This window comes from Bos mutus, chromosome 25 (assembly GCF_027580195.1).
Source record: "Bos mutus isolate GX-2022 chromosome 25, NWIPB_WYAK_1.1, whole genome shotgun sequence".
NCBI classification, from domain to species: domain Eukaryota; kingdom Metazoa; phylum Chordata; class Mammalia; order Artiodactyla; family Bovidae; genus Bos; species Bos mutus.
Genome location: NC_091641.1, coordinates 40,243,116 through 40,259,941, shown reverse-complemented (window position 1 = coordinate 40,259,941; position 16,826 = coordinate 40,243,116). Strand labels below are relative to the sequence as shown.

At 54.9% G+C, this 16,826-nt stretch overlaps 2 protein-coding genes across 2 annotated transcripts; one reads left to right on the top strand and one right to left on the bottom strand.

Moving 5' to 3' along the window:
- Positions 1–228: 228 nt before the first annotated feature.
- DNASE1L2 (deoxyribonuclease 1 like 2) lies at positions 229–3,224 on the top strand. The gene is given in 6 exon segments (XM_070362350.1): positions 229–1,195; positions 1,288–1,376; positions 1,471–1,554; positions 1,634–1,919; positions 2,032–2,283; positions 2,622–3,224. Coding segments are annotated over 6 exon segments (984 nt in total). The 5' UTR covers positions 229–976; the 3' UTR covers positions 2,676–3,224.
- Positions 3,225–3,972: 748 nt separating this feature from the next.
- ECI1 (enoyl-CoA delta isomerase 1) lies at positions 3,973–16,646 on the bottom strand. Its single transcript, XM_070362348.1, has 7 exons — positions 16,581–16,646; positions 16,378–16,494; positions 14,044–14,171; positions 6,968–7,114; positions 6,200–6,321; positions 5,938–6,116; positions 3,973–4,481 (listed from the first exon to the last, which is right to left on the bottom strand). The coding sequence occupies exons 1-7, from the start codon at positions 16,630–16,632 to the stop codon at positions 4,315–4,317; spliced, it is 912 nt and encodes a 303-aa protein (XP_070218449.1). The 5' UTR covers positions 16,633–16,646; the 3' UTR covers positions 3,973–4,314.
- Positions 16,647–16,826: the final 180 nt, after the last annotated feature.

Genomic DNA, 16,826 nt, shown 5'->3' with positions numbered 1-16,826 from the left:
GGCTCTGGTGACTGGCCAGTCCACCCAGGGCTCCCATGGGGCTGGCAGCACCTTGGCGATGTGTAGGTGTCATTGGCATGTGGACAGGCAGCCTCTGCCTCTACCCTGCTCAGCTGGAGCTGTGACCCCGCTTCCTGTGGCCCGTCGAAGTGGGTGGGTGGGGATGCTGCTTGCCAGCTTCCGACCCTGGTGCTGGGGAATGAGGCCGGGAGAGCCAGGAGTCTCGGCTTTGTCCCTGAAGTGATGATGTGGAGAAGCAGCAGAAGATGCTGGGCTGTAAACAGGGCTGGTCTTTCCTGATTGGGTGCCCTTAGATTCCCTGCGGGGATGCAGCTTGAGGGAGATTCTGAGTGACCTAGTTTCTCGGGGGTGGGGACAAGAACAAGCCCTGGACTGTGGGCATGGCTGGCCCTCTTTTCCAGTCCTGATGCAGCTCTTGGGCTGGCAGAGCCATCTAAACCCCTGTTCTGATAGGTGTGGGGGCCCCAGATCAGTCTCAGGGTGGGCGTCCTGCCTCCCTGTCCCACCTCCCCCTGTGTGTGGGGGGCGGTCCTCTGTAGGAGAGGTGAGAACCGGGAGTACAGCCACCAGCTTCATGGAGGGGGCGGGATGCAGTGCAGTCTGGCCCCTCCCTGGGCCAGGGCTACAAATACCCCTGGAGCCAGGGCACCAGCGCTGCTGTTGTACCAGCCCTTGCAGTCTGTCTCATGCCACAGACACACCCCCAGCCTGGACCTCAGACCTCTACTGGGACACAGATCCTGAGCCTATCCACACCCCTCAGGTGAGTGCAATGTGGGAGTGCTGAGCGGGGGCTGGATGGGAATGGACTCTCAATATTTGGGCCTCAGTTTCCCCATGGAAGAGGAGAGTGGAGAAGGCTGTGAGCCCAGCAGCACCCTGGGGAGACCTGGGAAGCAGCAGGGGGCGGACGGTGGGCAGCAGAGCCTGCCTGGCCCGGCTCCCTAGGGCCAAGATGAAGAGTGGGCTGGTGTGTCCCACTCCAGGTCCGCGCTCACACCCGGCCGTGTCTGTCCCTCTAAGACAGCCCATGGGCGGGCCCCTGACCTTACTGGCCATGCTGTGGGCGCTGGGGGCTTCCAGAGCCCAGGCGCTGCGCATCGGAGCTTTCAACATCCAGAGCTTCGGAGACAGCAAAGTGTCGGACCCAGGCTGCGGCGGCGTCATTGCGCAAGTGAGGCTGGGGGCCCGGGGCGGGGTCGCGGCTGGGCTCCTCGGGCTGATCTGCGGCTCGCCTGACCCTGCACCTGCTGGCTCCTCCCCCAGATCCTGGCTGGTTATGATGTCATGCTCGTGCAGGAGGTGCGAGATCCCGACCTGAGCGCCGTGTCCGCGCTCATGGAGCAGATCAACAGGTGCGGCGGGCAGGGCCCAGCGTGGGAAGTCCCGGCCCGGACCCCAGGTCTCGGAGCGATGCCTTGACCCCAGGCCCGGCCCGTATCTCCGCAGCGTGTCCAGGCACGAGTACAACTTCGTGAGCAGTGAGCCCCTGGGTCGGGACCAGTATAAGGAAATGTACCTGTTCGTCTACAGGTGAGGGGAGGGGCCGTGGGGCGCACGGAGCAGGGATCCTGCTCACGTCGCCCACCCGTCCTTTACCCCCTGCCCCCAGGAAGGACACGGTGTCGGTCGTGGACACGTATCAGTACCCGGACGCTGAGGACGCCTTCAGCCGGGAGCCGTTTGTGGTCAAGTTCTCGGCACCCGGCTCCGGTGAGGCCCCGCCCCCGCCGCCGGCACCGCCCCGCCCCGCCGCCGGCTCCTGACACCCAGTCTCTCCTGCAGCCGCCACGGAGTTGGTGTTGATTCCGCTGCACGCGGCGCCGCACCACGCTGTGGCCGAGATCGATGCGCTCTACGACGTGTACCTGGACGTGATCGACAAGTGGGGCACCGACGTAAGCGCCCCGCGTCCGCAAGGCCCCGCCCCGCCCCCACGACCCCACCCGGGAGGGAGTCGTGCTCCTGGGTTGGCCACAGAGCCTCAGACCTGCCCGCCGTGCCCCGCAGGACATCCTGTTTCTGGGCGACTTCAACGCCGACTGCAAATACGTGCGGGAGCAGGACTGGCCGGCCATCCGCCTGCGCAGCAGCGAGGTCTTCAAGTGGCTCATTCCGGACAGCGCTGACACAACGGTGGGCAACTCGGACTGCGCCTACGACCGCATCGTGGTCTGTGGCTCCCGCCTGCGCAAGAGCCTGAAGCATCAGTCAGCCACCGTGCACGACTTCCAGGAGGAATTCGGCCTGGACCAGACTCAGGCAAGTGCTGGACCGGGATCCCAACCTCAGGGCACCAGGCACTTGCCTTGCACTAGCGTTTCTAGAAAAGGCCCTTAGAGGTTCAGGTCTGGCCGAATGGAACAAACCTGCGGTGGCAGTGCAGGAAGCTCTTTCGTCCCTGGAGTGGGGTCCTGAGACTGTGCTCCCAGCCCACCCACAGGCCACAGCTGGCGTAGATGCCAACACCTCCCCCCAGATGCAGCGGTTTGTTTGGACACCCAGTGGGCCCCTTCCTGGGTGGGGGGCAGTTTTCCAGGGTGGTGCTTGTGGGACTGGCTGCTCAGTAGGGTCTCAGGCTTGGCCCCTTCTCCCTCCAGGCCCTGGCCATCAGTGACCATTTTCCTGTGGAGGTGACCCTCAAGTCCCACTGACAGCCCTGGGGCCTGGCTGGGGCAGACTGCCTGCAGACTCTGGCCACAAGGAGCAAGCCCCACAGACTCCTCCAGCGTGGCCAGCCAACCCCCAGCGAGGCTGCAGGGCAGGGGCAGCTGGACCTGGACAAGTGATGGGACCACTCGGAGCCCATTTCCCCATCTATGAAATGGGCTGCCACCACCTACCTCATAAGGTTATGAGAAACATCTTCCAGCATGCTGGGCACGCAGCTGAGCTCGATAAACAGCACACACTCAGCCAGGGCTCCACACACGTGTGCGCTCTGACTCCTCCAGGTCCCTTCTTAGGGCTCAGCCCTTCTGGGACACAGACCTTGGTCCTGCCACCCAGTGGATCCCTCCTCCCAGCCCACCTAGGGGACAAGGACAGCCTGGCCTGCCCACGCATTTTTCTGCTGGGAACCGACCACTTCCAGACGTGGCTGGCTCCGGAAGACAGTGCCTGTGCCCACTACCAGAAGCTTCTTGCTCTTTGTGTGAACTAAGTGCTTCCAAGCACCTGAACTGAGCGCACATGGGTAAGTGCTCTCACACACACGTCGTGTGGATGTGCACGGTCAGCCTCCCGATCCTCAGTGACCCTCCTCCAGCCTCGGTTCCCAGGTCTGCAGGCCTCTAGCAGCGCTCGTGGGTACGAGGGTCCTGGCCCACCCAGCACTGCAGCTGGCGGGGGGCTCAGGAAGGCTGTCCCCCTGCCCCCAGCCGGTTGGCGGCCCTGGGACTTGGGGAGACCCCCCTCACTGGTGAGCAGGCAGGCTGGGTTAGGGTCCCGCCCACAGAACCCCAACAACTCACTGTGGTACAGCCCCTTCAAAAGTGCCTTCCTGGTAGCTTCCTCCTCAGGAGCCTTGCACGGGGCAGAGGCTCGCCAGGGAAGCCTGCACTTGGGGTAAGCCCATCCCAAGGGTGGGGGACAAGCAGAACTGGGGTAAATTGACAGGGACCCGATGAGGTTGCTGGTTTTTGAAGCATCTCACCTTTGGCAAGATTTAATTGGCCTGAATTATACTGGAGAGTAAAACCTTTGTTTCCAAAGAGTTTGGACAACCTTTTCTTGCTAGATCTTTCTGAAATAACATTTAGGACACTTGCAATGTAAAGTGCCTCCCTTCTTTCTCTCCAAGTTACCCAGTTTCTCGGAAATTTGTGCAGGTTTTCCATCCAAACACGGTGGCCCAAGGTCTTTTCCCATTCCCTTCTCTTGTGGGGCTCATCAGAACCCACCAACTCCCTGGCCTTATGCCTCTAGCAATCGGGCGTCCCACCAGCCAGGAACGAGAAACTCGAGGGCTTTATTCTGCTCTGGGAAAAGACAGCACGCATGCTCAATGGTGACGTTGCCAAGGTCCAGGAGGGGCCCACCTTCCAGTTTCTTATCCCAAGTCTAGACACTGCTTGCCAGCTGTGCCCCTGCCCACCCACCAGGCACAAAGGGCACTTGGGAGTGGCAGCAGGTCTTGGGACTATGGCTGTGAGGATCAGGGCCTTCTAGGGAGATGGGCAAAACAAAGAGCTGGAAGTAATTTTAAATGGGCAAAGACCGGACTTGAGTCCTCTAGAGCCACGGTGCCCACAAGGATGGGTTTGGCCAAAACCCTGGCGGGCAGCGCTGCCCTCAGCCTTTCCTCTGTCGGAGCTTCTCCAAGTACGCCTGCAGCGACTTCTGGATGGAGTCTCTGCAGACGAAGCTGACAAAGTTCTGGGTGTCGGCGTCGCGCTGCCTCAGCAGGCGGTCGGCGGTGGCCTTTCGCATCATGTTCTTGGTCAGCTGGCGCGCGTGATCTGAAGAAGATGGGGCCCACCTGTGAGGACCCGGGCTCTGTGCCGGGGAGCGGTATTGCTGAGCTGCCCCAGACGGTTCCAGCCGAAACTCCGGCGGAAAACTCAAGTGAGCAAAGGGAAGAAAAGGAAAACCACCCGTCCCCTGCTGTCTGCCAACTGCTTTTAAAAACGCACAGGATGATACTGTGAAAACTGCCTTGTCAGCCCGTTATTTTCCCTCAGCTATATCATCAGGAATATCATCTATGTCGCTAACTATTCTTTACCACGTCTTTAATGGCTGGCTGTGCAGTATTTGGGCATCAGCAAACCTGGTCCCCCACAGCTTAAGAGCTAAGAATGGTGGTTGCATTTTTACATACGGTGGGAAAAACATTTTAAAGGCTAGTATTTTGTGACATGTAAAAATCACCTGAAATTCAGAATTCAGTGGCTTGTTGCTCCAGTAACACTAGATATACTTCCTAGTTCACACACCCGCAGCCCTCACTCCGGTGCTGTGGTTATGGCAGTGACCGTGTGACCAGCAAAGCCGGACATCTCCCTGGCCATTTACAGACAGTCTGCTGACCCCTGGTTTCTACTGTCGTTGACATAAGCACTCCTATTGCCAGATGTAGAACCTAAGAGCTGTTTCCAGTTGTCTGTGTAGTAGGTTGAATAGTGGACCCCGGAAAGGTATGTTTAAGTAGCCTGATTAGGAAAAAGATTTTTGCAGAGGTAACTAAGATGAGATCATCTTGGATTTAGGATGGGCCCTAAATCCAGGGAGGGCTTCCCTGGTGGCTCAGTTGGTAAAGAATCTGCCCACAATGCAGGACACCGCCTGCCATGTAGGAGATCCAGGTTTGATCCCTAGGAGACCTAGGAAGATCCCCTAGAGAAGGAAATGGCAACCCACTCCAGTATTCTTGACTGGGAAATCCCGTGGACAGAGGAGCTGGGTGGGCTATGGTCTGTGGAGTTGCAGAGAGTTGGGCACGACTTAGTGACTAAACCCCAATAACCATTGCCTAAATCCAGGGACGGGTGTCCTTAGAAGGAACGGGAGGTCTGAGATATAGAAACATGTAGAGAAGGTGTGTGAAGACACAGACAGGGGCTGGAGTGATGCAGCCTCAGCCCAGGAGTCTCTGGAGCCCCTGAAGATGAAAGAGGCAGGAAGGTGCCTCCCCAGGGCCTCTGCAGGGAGCAAGGCCCTGCTCACACCCTGATTTTAGACTCTGGCCTCCAGACTGTGCGAGAACGCATTTCCCTTGTTTTAAGCACCTAAGCACCCTCACCCCTCAATTCTCCGTCTTGTCACTTGTTACACCAGCCTCAGGACATGAAGTCAGTCTGCTACTGTGAGCGGCTCATCTGTGTATGGCTTGAGAACTCCTGGTCTTACGAGGAGCCTCAGGCTGAGAGGGGAGGGGGCTCTGCTGGCCCACTGGCATCCCCACCCACCCCTCACCTGGAACGGCCAGCCACCGGGCCATCTCCGAGAGCGCCGTGCTCTGCACCTGGTCCTCTGGCACCACCTGGTCCACCAGGCCCACCTGGAGGGCCTCTGCCGGGGGGAAGAGCGACCCCAGCTGCAGGGCCTGCTCCGAGGCGCGGTGCCCGATGGTGTTCACGTATGTGTCTTTGAGCCTGGAAACAGACACCAACTCGGAGTTGGGGCTTGGGGCTCATGGCCAGGGGGTGGGGGCGGTGGGCCTGGCCCCCAGCCTTACCAGAAGGGGGCGATGATGCCCAGCAGGGTCTCGTTCAACCCTATGCGGTACTTGGGGTTGTCAGCCAGGACCCGGCAGTCACAGGAGAGGGCGATGATACAGCCCCCCGCGGGGCAGGCTCCCTGCAGGGAAAGCCAGACCGCTGGGCTCCGGAGAGCTGGCCTCGCGCACGCACCCGGGTGCCTCCAGCCCCCTCCCCGTGCTGCACCAACCCCATCTGGGGGTGTGCGCAGTGGGACTTGCTCGCCCATCAGCCCGCACACCCCTCTTCCCTCAGGCTCATGTCGGGGCTGCGAGTGGCTTCTCCTCTCTGCTCTTGTCTGGTCCCTCAGACGCCAACGCGCAAGGAGCCTAGGCTGTCACCTCACTCCTGCTCCAGATGGCCCGGGGCCACCACTGTCCTCACCTCTCGCACCCATTGTCCACACGGAGGTGGCCGGCCGCCCAGCCCCACGAGTCTTCCCAAGCCTGGCCCTCCTCCTCTCCAGCCGGCTCAGGCCCCTGGCCTCTGCCCCACCCTTGCCTTAGGTTAGGCCAAAGCGATGCTCCCCAGAGGTGACCATGGGCCCTGGCTCCCGTCCCCACACTCACCCCCAGCATGTGGCCCCCTCTTCTCACCTAGTCTGTAACGGCAAGCTGACGACCTCTGCAGACCTCCCTGACTGCCCCCTTCCTCCCTGAGGGCTTTCTAATGGAGGGCCACGTTCACCTACCCCAAGGGCTGGCCCATAGTCAGCAACCCAGGTGGCCCCCAGGAGGAACACGCACGTTGATGGCGGCAACCAGCACCAGGCTGGACAGGTACATCCGCAGCCACAGCTCCTGCATGGCCTTCCAGTACTCAGCGCAGTGGGCCGGGTTTCTCCCACATATCTCCGTCAGGTCCAGGCCGGCGCAGAAGACCCTGGGGCAGTCCTGGGGGGGCGGGGGTGCCGTCAGAGTCCGCCCCGGGGGTGCACAGGCACTCGAGGGCCAGAGGAGCTGAAGTCACGCTCACCAGCAGGATGCCTCGCCCAAGCCCCCTGAGCTGGGGGCTCCTGGAACTCAGCTGGGACCCCCTGGCCTGTCCCCTCTGCATCCTGCCATATTCTTCCCCTTCCAGCTTCAAACGGGATGGGCAGGCAGCAGGGCCAGGCGCTCCCCAGGGACATAAAATGCGGGCCCTGTGTACCTGTGCACATGGCCCAGGCAAAGGAGTCAAGAGGCCGGGGAGGCTCCTGACATCAGAGAGGACACGTGTTCTTGGCTAACCCCAAAGGGCCAGCAAACCACAGACCCGCAGAGGAGGAGGGAGCGGCAAGCGGTCAAGAAGACACCCCTCCCCTCCGCCATAGGCCATCACTCATGAGACCGAAGGCTGGGGTGGGGGTGCAGACCAAGACAGAAGGGGACCAGTGCTCCCAGTGTGGACACCAGGTTCTGGGCACTCAGAGAAGAATGCAGGCCGGGGCAGGAGGGGACCCCCGGCTGTCACACGGGGAACCTGTGCCTGGGTTTCCCGCAAGCCCTCGCTGGAGCATGTCCGGCATCCGAGGCTGCTGTGAGGTTGCTGATCGCAGTCGCCACTGCAGATGACAGCCACCCCCGCCCCCCAGTGTCCGTGAGGAGGGGCGGCCACACTCAACATCCCCTACATCCTCATACAAAGTGACTGAAGCCAAACGCAGGGCACGCGTAAACGCGCCCTGAGCTTCTCATACACACGGTGCCCGTGTGTACACAGCACCTGCAGGCTGGCCTTGTGTGGAACGCGTACCACTCTTGCCTCTAAAAAGCACCCCTGGGGATGGGAAGCTGGGCCATCGGTATGGGTGTCCTACTGTCTCACCGGCCGGAATCTTGGGGGTGGTGAGCCGCCCTGCTCCAACGATGTGGCAGGACGGCCGTCCAGCTTTCCAGCCTTCCTTCTTAACCTCCTCCCACCGCAAGCCCCTGGCTCCTCCTCCCCACCATCCCCCAAATTCAACACACTTTCTCAGCACCGAAGTGGACGGGCCGACGGTGCGGCCCACAGTCCTGGCACTGGAGGAAAGCAAAGGCAAAGAATTTTATTCTGGATGCGAGCAAAGCAACTGCATCGATGCCAGCCGGGGCAACTTCTGCCAGACAGAAGGCATGGGGGCTGGCCTGTTTCTGCGACTTCTGAGCTCAGTGATTCTTTTGCAGGGGGTTGAGGTCAGGAGCGAGCGAGCAAGGGAAACTGCTGTCTGTTCTCGCTCCCTCCCCTGACCCCGCTGTAGCAGGGGCCCCAATAAAGCCTTGCCTGAATTTCTTGTCGGGCCTCTAGTCAATTTCTATTGGATGAGCAAGGCCAAGAACCCTGGTCGGTATCAGATTTATGGCCCCCAGTGTGTGGCTCATCCCCTTCTGCGGAGGGGCTCTGGGCACCTCTGGGACCCTGAACGCAGCTTCCCAGTGGGCAGCAAGTGGCCACCTGAAGCCTGCCTTCCTGACCCCGGGGGCTCAGGTCCCTCATCTAGGCAACACTGTCCCCGCCTCCTCGTCCTTTCCCCGCTCCTGCCATTTCTCTGCTTCTCCTCTCTGTCCTCTCCTTTCGAGAGTGCACACCAGGCAGCCACAGCCTCACTCCTCTTGGCTGGTGAGACCTCTCGCCGCCCATGGTGCACCTCGACCTGCGGCCAGCAGAGGCCAGAGAGGCCAGCCTCACCCATGCAGACCCTGGCCTCGTGGGCCATCCCTGCCAGGAGAGTCACAAGTGAGAGGTTCAGTCCGCATGTCGGGTAGCGCCTGGAAGGCCCACTGATTTTTCCTGTTCTTTCTCTTTTTCAGTCTTTTCTGCCCCTCCCGTTTTACCTCTCCCTTGATCCTCACACCTGCACTCCCATCCTTTTTTATCTGGAAAACTTGCCGTATCCACGAGCTTTTGTCATTGGTATCTTCGTCTTACGTCGTTCTGTCTGTCCAGCTGCCCTGCTTATGTGGGCGCGGTGGAGGACTTAGGCCTTGAAATACAAAGGCAGCCCTTGTACTGTATGTCTTGAACACTGCTTAAGACTCCAACCCTGGGTTACTTGGTGGGATTTTAAAGAACAGAAAAGAAAGGAGCTTTCGTTTCTCCCTTCTCTGCCTCTGCAATGGAACTGCGCTGACTGCGCGCTCAGGAACTACCTGATTCATCTGTAGTCCCTCAGAATGAAGGGAAAAAGCGTCGGGGGAGGGCATTTTAAATTCAAGCGGGAAAACTACGAGGCCTCTGGCTCTGTCTTTATGTAAAAATTAACTTGTAAATGGGCTGTCTTCAATTAGCTTAAAGGCAATTGAGCCCTTATATATTCTCAGAAGCATAGAAGAGGCTCATCAGAATACATTTTGGGCTCCTGTGATCTGGGAAAATAGTCAATATTTAATTAACTTCTGGTATTAGTGCTGGCTTAGGCCTGTGGGTTTAAGTAACACAGACCTGTACTTTAGAGTCACACACGTTAAGTACAATACTTTCACTGTACCTAGGGTTACTGAAAGGAAGTGCATACTGTTCCTGTTGTAAAATTTGTCACCAGGGAAGCAACCCAACATGATTAAATTTTTAAGTAAGCGTAAATGGGATTAGAGCTTTTTGGTAAAACTCTAGAGGAATAGTTTTGTGTTGAAAACATCCATCTCAAGCAGTCCCTCCCAATGTTGGTACCTTAAAAACTAAAACGAAGTAAAATGAAAGGAATTCACTGGGTTCAAGGACCATTTCAAATAAGATGAAACAATCAGAACACGGATGGCTAAACAGGTGTAAGCTGACCTTACTTCTGTCTTAGAAAAGAAGCTGTTTGGTGCTACTTTGAGATGGCCTCTGCCAACCTACAGAATGCCAGTGCAGAAGGCCCTTCATGGCAGCTTAAGGAAAGCTGGGTGTGTGTTTTCATAAGGGTGTATGAGGAGCATAAATACGTTTTGTTTGTTAAAGGAAAAAGAATGATTCTGTCCTAAAGCTGGTTATTTCTCAATGGAAAGGGCAAGGGACAAAGTATGGCTAATGAAAGTTGCAGAAGGTCTGCTGAAGAGAAACACGGAGAAGAGAGTTTTTATGTGGTCAGGACTTTCCAAGGTTGAAATCAATTTAACTGGGTAAGTGGGTTTTATTCAGAGCAGGCTGATGCAAGGCGTGATTTGATTTCTGTCTCTCATAAGAGAACAAATTTTCGTGGAATGCCGCTTTTGACATCAGGTTGTGTGAGCTTCTGTGCCTTTATGTGATCTGTAATGACCTTTGCAATCTTTTTGTTTTCCACCTTAGATCAAGAAATAATTGTTTCACAGTGACCTCGATTCTATCAACCTACGATTCTATCTATCTATTCTAAAACATTGTGAGATTTTGGGTGAACTTTCCAAATATCAAATTGAAATTATAGTTCTTTTGACGTCCAGCTAACTTCGAAACTGACGTCCCCAGAGAGATCCAAAGCTAACTGGGTTCATTGGCTGTGTTAAATTCCATGGGAAACACTGTCCAAACTCACTGTTGCCTATCTCAGATGGGACCATCAGGCTGTCCCCAGTTTTATCGCGATCACCAAACAGATGGGGAGGGGGCTTGGGGTGCTTCCGCTGTCCAGTCTCTCCCCTTACTCTACGTCCAAAAACCCCGTGGGAACACTCCCAGCTCGAGGCCCTCAGGTCCTGGCCCCGTGACATTTCCCACTGCGCCCAGTTCCAGTTCCTCCAGGATCTCCTTCCCTCCAGGCCCCAGCAGCCCAGACACTGTGACTACCTACTGGGCTGGGCACTTCCAAGCAGCCCACTTCCTAGGCTTTCAGTTCAGTTTAGTCGCTCAGTCGTGTCCGACTCTTGGCGACCCCATGAACTGCAGCACGCCAGGCCTCCCCGTCCATCACCAACTCCCGGAGTTCACTCAGACTCATGTCCATCGAGTCAGTGATGCCATCCAGCAATCTCATCCTCTGTCATCCCGTTCTCCTCCTGCCCCCAATCCCTCCCAGCATCTGAATCTTTTCCAGTGAGTCAACTCTTCACTTGAGGTGGCCAAAGAACTGGACTTTCAGCTTTAGCATCAGTCCTTCCAATGAACACCCAGGACTGATCTCCTTCAGAATGGATTGGTTGGATCTCCTTGCAGTCCAAGGGACTCTCAAGAGTCTTCTCCAACACCACAGTTCAAAAGCATCAATTCTTCGGCGTTCAGCTTTCTTCACAGTCCAACTCTCACATCCATGCATGACCACTGGAAAAACCATAGCCTTGACTAGATGGACCTTTGTTGGCAAAGTAATTTCTCTGCTTTTGAATATGCTATCTAGGTTGGTCATAACTTTCCTTCCAAGGAGTAAGCGTCTTTTAATTTCATGGCTGCAGTCACCATCTGCAGTGATTTTGGAGCCCCCAAAAATAAAGTCTGACACTTTCCACTGTTTCCCCATCTATTTCCCATGAAGTGATGGGATGAGATGCCATGATCTTCGTTTTCTGAATGTTGAGCTTTAAGCCAACTTTTTCACTCTCCACTTTCACTTTCATCAAGAGGCTTTTTAGTTCCTCTTCACTTTCTGCCATAAGGGTGGTGTCATCTGCATATCTGAGGTTATTGATATTTCTCCCGGCAATCTTGATTCCAGCTTGTGCTTCTTCCAGTCCAGCATTTCTCATGATGTACTCTGCGTATAAGTTAAATAAGCAGGGTGACAATATACAGCCTTGACGTACTCCTTTTCCTATTTGGAACTGGTCTGTTGTTCCATGTCCAGTTCTAACTGTTGCTTCCTGACCTGCATATAGGTTTCTCAAGAGGCAGGTCAGGTGGTCTGGTATACCCATCTCTTTCAGAATTTTCCACAGTTTATTGTGAGGCACACAGTCAAAGGCTTTGGCATAGTCAATAAAGCAGAAATAGATGTTTTTCTGGAACTCTCTTGCTTTTTCCATGATCCAGTGGATGTTGGCAATTTGATCTCTGGTTCTTCTTCCTTTTCAGATGCACAATCTCACATCACCCCCACATCAGGGACACTGTTACATACATCATAAGACGTGAGCATCAGAGACAGCAGATCCCCCTCCGGAGAGCCCTGGCGGCACACTGGCACTGGCTGGGAGGGCTCCTCCAGGGAACCCCTCGCGTGAGGGACCAGAGATGGCTGGCTAGGAATCGACGGGAGAGCAGAGGACTCTCACTCCAGAAGGTGAGAAGGGCATTTGGAGGACCCTTGAGCCCCTCCTGACAAAAGCCTCCTGGTGAAATGCCTCTGGGACCCGAGATTTCATTTCTAGGAGTGCTCTCGGCCGAAGGTTTCTCAACATGGGAGGATCCTCTTCTAAGCCAAAAGAAACACCTCGGGACCGTATCCTTAAAAACTGGAAATCTAAAAAAGCAGATGGGCTGAAAAGGGAAAAACTTAAACTGTACTCTAACACTCCTTGGCCTTTATATAAGTTGGGGGGATGGAAAAAAACTGTGAGGGAAGAATTATAAACATATGTACAAACTCAAAATATGCCTTCCTTGTTTTACATGCCCATGCAGCTATCTGGAGAGAAAGGAGACTTTTATCGTACTTTTTTAGAAAGAGGACTTGGGGCTGAGATTTTACATCTCATAGAAGCAAAACTCTAAATGAGGCTAGATTCCCTGGTCAAGATTATACCTGATAAGGACTAGATGGACTTTTGTTGTCAAAGTGATGTCTCTGCTTTTTAATATGCTGTCTAGGTTGGTCATAGCTTTTCTTCCAAGGAGCAAGTGTCTTTTAATTTCATGGCTGCAGTCACCATCTGCAGTGATTTTGGAGTCCCCCAAAATAAAGTTTCTCACTGTTACCATTTTTTCCCCATCTATTTGCCATGAGTGATGGGACCGGATGCCACGATCTTAGTTTTCTGAATGTTAAGCAGAAAAGGAGTGGTTTGTGCAATTGCCAATACTTTTTGTCACATAGGAAGTTAACACCTCCTTCCAGGTAGAAACCAACACCAAGACCCAGAGGAATGCTATGGGGAGGGAGGAGGGAGGAGAGTTCAGGATGGGGAACATATGTATACCTGTGGATTCATTTCGATATATGGCAAAACCAATACAATATTGTAAAGTTAAAAAACAGAATAAAATTAAAAAAAAAAAAAGAAACCAACACCAAGAAAATCTGTCAACAAGCCATTTGACTTCCACAGATAATTATCTACTAATCCTTGCCATTCACTGTGGGCAAGGAAATGAAAACTGGCTCTCCAGCTTGTTCTCTTCGATCCTACAAGGCATAAAGTCTTCTGCCAGGAGGTTTTCACTTTCTCATAGTCCTTGTCAGTCATATGATTTATGCTGCATTTTGTCTGGTGCGGTGTTGTCTGCCTACTGTTGTAAACCTGCAACTAAGACTTTTCGGTCCAAGGAGAATTCAGAAGGAAAAAGCCTGCCCTCTGAGACCTCAGCTCTAGGACCTGCCTGGAGAGGGATGGGGAGCATTGCTCTTGGAACAAGCACAGTCTCGGGGGCCAGCCTGGGCGCCAGGAAGCTGCTGAAAACCAAGTCCGCACAGGGTCCAGACTTCGTGAAGTCGCGTGGTTTCAAGGTCACCCCTGCCCAAAGGAACCCGCTCTCACCTACATCCAGGCCCGGGTATGGAGCACCGAGGCCTGCCCCAGGGCTTGGCCCCACATCTGCGTGGGCCTGGGAGGCGGCCGGGGACAGAGGCATCAGCCGCCTGCGGGCGAACCGGCTGCCCCCAGCCCAGGTCCCTCGAGTCACACCCAGGACTATGACCCCTGAAGGCCTGCAATCGCACCCGCACTTGGGCTGCCTGGGTTTTCTCCAGCCTGTGATGTGTGTGGAGGGCTTTCTGAGCTCGGGGCCTTGGGGGAAGCTAAGGAGCACTCACGGAAGTCAGGATGATGCCACGGAAGGTCTTGTCATTCTCCAGCTTCTCCAGGCTGATGACCAGCTCCGTCAGCAGCTCCAGGCTGAGGGCATTTACGGGGGGATTCCTCAACTTCATCACGGCTACCCCTAGTTTGAAAACAAAGAGGACAAAGCTTGTTGCCAGCACAAGATGGGTGCCCCCAGTCACCTATGCGAAGGCCATGGGAAGACACACAGCCGTTGGGTTTTTTAAATTGAGGTGAGATTCACGTATCTTATAATAAAGGGAACCCTGTACACATTGGCAGTTACCATTCCTCCCATCCCAGCCCCTGTGTGTGTACTAAGTCACTTCAGGCAAGTCGGACTCTTTGAGACCCTACGGACCAAAGTCCACCAGGCTCCTTTGTCCATAGAATTCTCCAGGCAAGAATACTGGAATGGGTTGCCATGCCCTCCTCCACGGATCTTCCTGACCCAGGGATCACTAATCCCTGATCTCCTTCTTGTTCCTATGGACTTGCCAACTGTGGACATTTTATGGAAGCGGAATCATAGAAAATATGTGACCTTTTGTGTCTGTCTGCTTTCACTGAATGTTTTCAAGGTTCATCCACAAAGTAGCAGGTGTCAGTGGTTCATTCCTTCTCAAGGTCAAATAACTTTCCATGACCTGTGTACAGCAGGTTCTGCTTATCCATTCACCGGCCAGTGGACACTTGAGTTAGTTCCACCTTTTGGCTATTGAGAGTCATGCTGCTGGGAGCACTCACATACACATTTTTGTTGATCTTTTTTGGGGGGGTTAAATGCATTTTACTTTTAGACAACCTACATGACACGTTTTTTTTCCCTCACAAACAAGGCCTCCACTCCAAATAAATCAATGTTCAAAACAAATGAAGAGCTCACGATGATATCAGTCCAATTTTCTCCCAGATACCAAGTCTGACATCCTCATGGGAGCAGACGGCCTTATTGTAAGTGAGCAACTCTAAGAACTAGATGTGTGAGGAGGAACTCCAGTGGGCGCTTCTGGTTCACACTTGTTTAAGGATCAAGGGTAAGAATATCAGGGGCCGGATGTTCTTAAAACTCTCCATTTAAACATACATTCTGCCAACAGCAGGAAAAGCGGGAGTGAAGGGCCTGCCCCTGTGGACAGCGCGGCTGCTGGCCCGGCTGAGGCCGTCTGTACCCAGCGCCTGGCCCAAGGGCAGACCCTAGGGGCTTCAGAAATGTCATCCTACGCAGAAGAATCAATCCGAATTTTCAGAAGTGAGCTCCCCAAACGTGGTTCGTAGGTAAGTTTCTGAAGCTGACTCTGGATCTTTGCTGTTTAGTGAGACAGTATCTAAGAGCTTGGGGGAAAGGTAGAGGCCAAAGGGGAACAGATGGACTTCGATATCACCAGTTAAATAATCACACCCCTGGCATGGGGTGGGTACAAAATAAATGTTTCTTGAATGTTGAACAGAATCCAAAATCAACTTTTTAAAAAAATATTATTTTTAATGGGGGGATAATTGCTTTACAATATTGTGTTGGTTTCTGCCATACATCAACATGATAGCACTTTGGCACTTAAATGAAAACATTTTATAAAGCACTTTTACTCCATTAATTCCTCCAAGTCTCAAGATGCCTGAAGGCCACCTGGGTGGCAATGAGAACCATGAGAATGAGAACCATGCCTGGCTTTCAGTCAAACTCAACCTCCTACCAGGATAAGCCGGCATTGTTTATTTAGGAGGCTCGGAGGTGGGAGGCCACTAGACAGCTTGTCTTAAAATCTATCTGTCTCTGCCCCCAGGCCCGCTCAGGACCTAGCTCTGAAGGGCTCTCTGGTGGAGAAAGCACAGCTTTTTCTTTCAAAAGTGCTCTTTCTACCTCTTTTTTTACCCACCTTGGAGACTTTTAAGAGGTGTTCTGATGGGGGTGGGTAGGAGTGATTTTACTTGTGGATCCTGGCTGTAATTAAAAAATATCTGCTGGGTTCTGTGCCACCTGGGAGTATTAACAAAAAGTTAAAAATGTTATTCCAAGATGCTTCCAATTATTTTCACTTCCCAAGTTAATAGCACATACCCCAAACTTTAACAACAGAAACATGTTTATCTTCATAATGAACTGGGGCGGGGGGCTCGTGGTGGCGGTAGCGGTCGTGGTGAAACAACTCGACTGGTGATGACCCTTAGCTTTGAACTCAACAGAAACATACTTCAAAATCAGGTTTTATCTCGGTCCGGATTCTAGGTCTGGGTCCGGAGCCGGGGGCCCCGCGGAGCCCGCTCTGCTGCCGGCTGCGCCCCGTTCCCCACCGCGGGGATGCCGGGCGCTCGGGGGCGCTTACCTGAGGCCGCGTCCGGCTCCACCAGCACCCGCTGGCTTCCGAAGCGCCGCGCGCCATCCCCGCCGCCGCCGGCCGCCGGCTCCGTGCGCCCAAGTGTCGTGCCCCGGAGCAGCGCCCCTGCGGAGGTAGGCGAGAGATTGTTTATCCCGCGCGCCCGGAGCCCCCACTACCCCGCGGCCCCGCGCCCCGCGCCGGTCACGCACACGGACGGAGCAGGGCGCGCGGGGCAAAGCGCACTCCCGACGCCAGCGCCATCTTGGCCGAGAATGGGCAGGTCGCGGCGCCGGGGTGTGATCTTGCAGTCCGCCCCGCCCCCGGGGCCCGGGCCGCTCCTCCAGGGCGGAGCCTCGGGCTCCGGGGAACAGGACGTCTGGGCAGATTGGACTGCACGTAAGTCACGGAGCCAGGGGTTTGCGCTCTGCGGGGTGCACCCCGCAGAGCGTGGGCAC

What these genes read in the sequence shown, in the direction of transcription:
- ECI1 (XM_070362348.1), bottom strand. Translation starts at nt 16,632, where the DNA reads ATGGCGCTGGCGTCGGGAGTGCGCTTTGCCCCGCGCGCCCTGCTCCGT. An exon ending in GCGCGCCCTGCTCCGTCCGT is followed by an intron (nt 16,495 to 16,580) that starts GTGCGTGACCGG and finishes CTACCTCCGCAG; the next exon opens with GGGCGCTGCTCCGGGGCACG. An exon ending in GGAGCCGGACGCGGCCTCAG is followed by an intron (nt 14,172 to 16,377) that starts GTAAGCGCCCCC and finishes TTTTCAAACTAG; the next exon opens with GGGTAGCCGTGATGAAGTTG.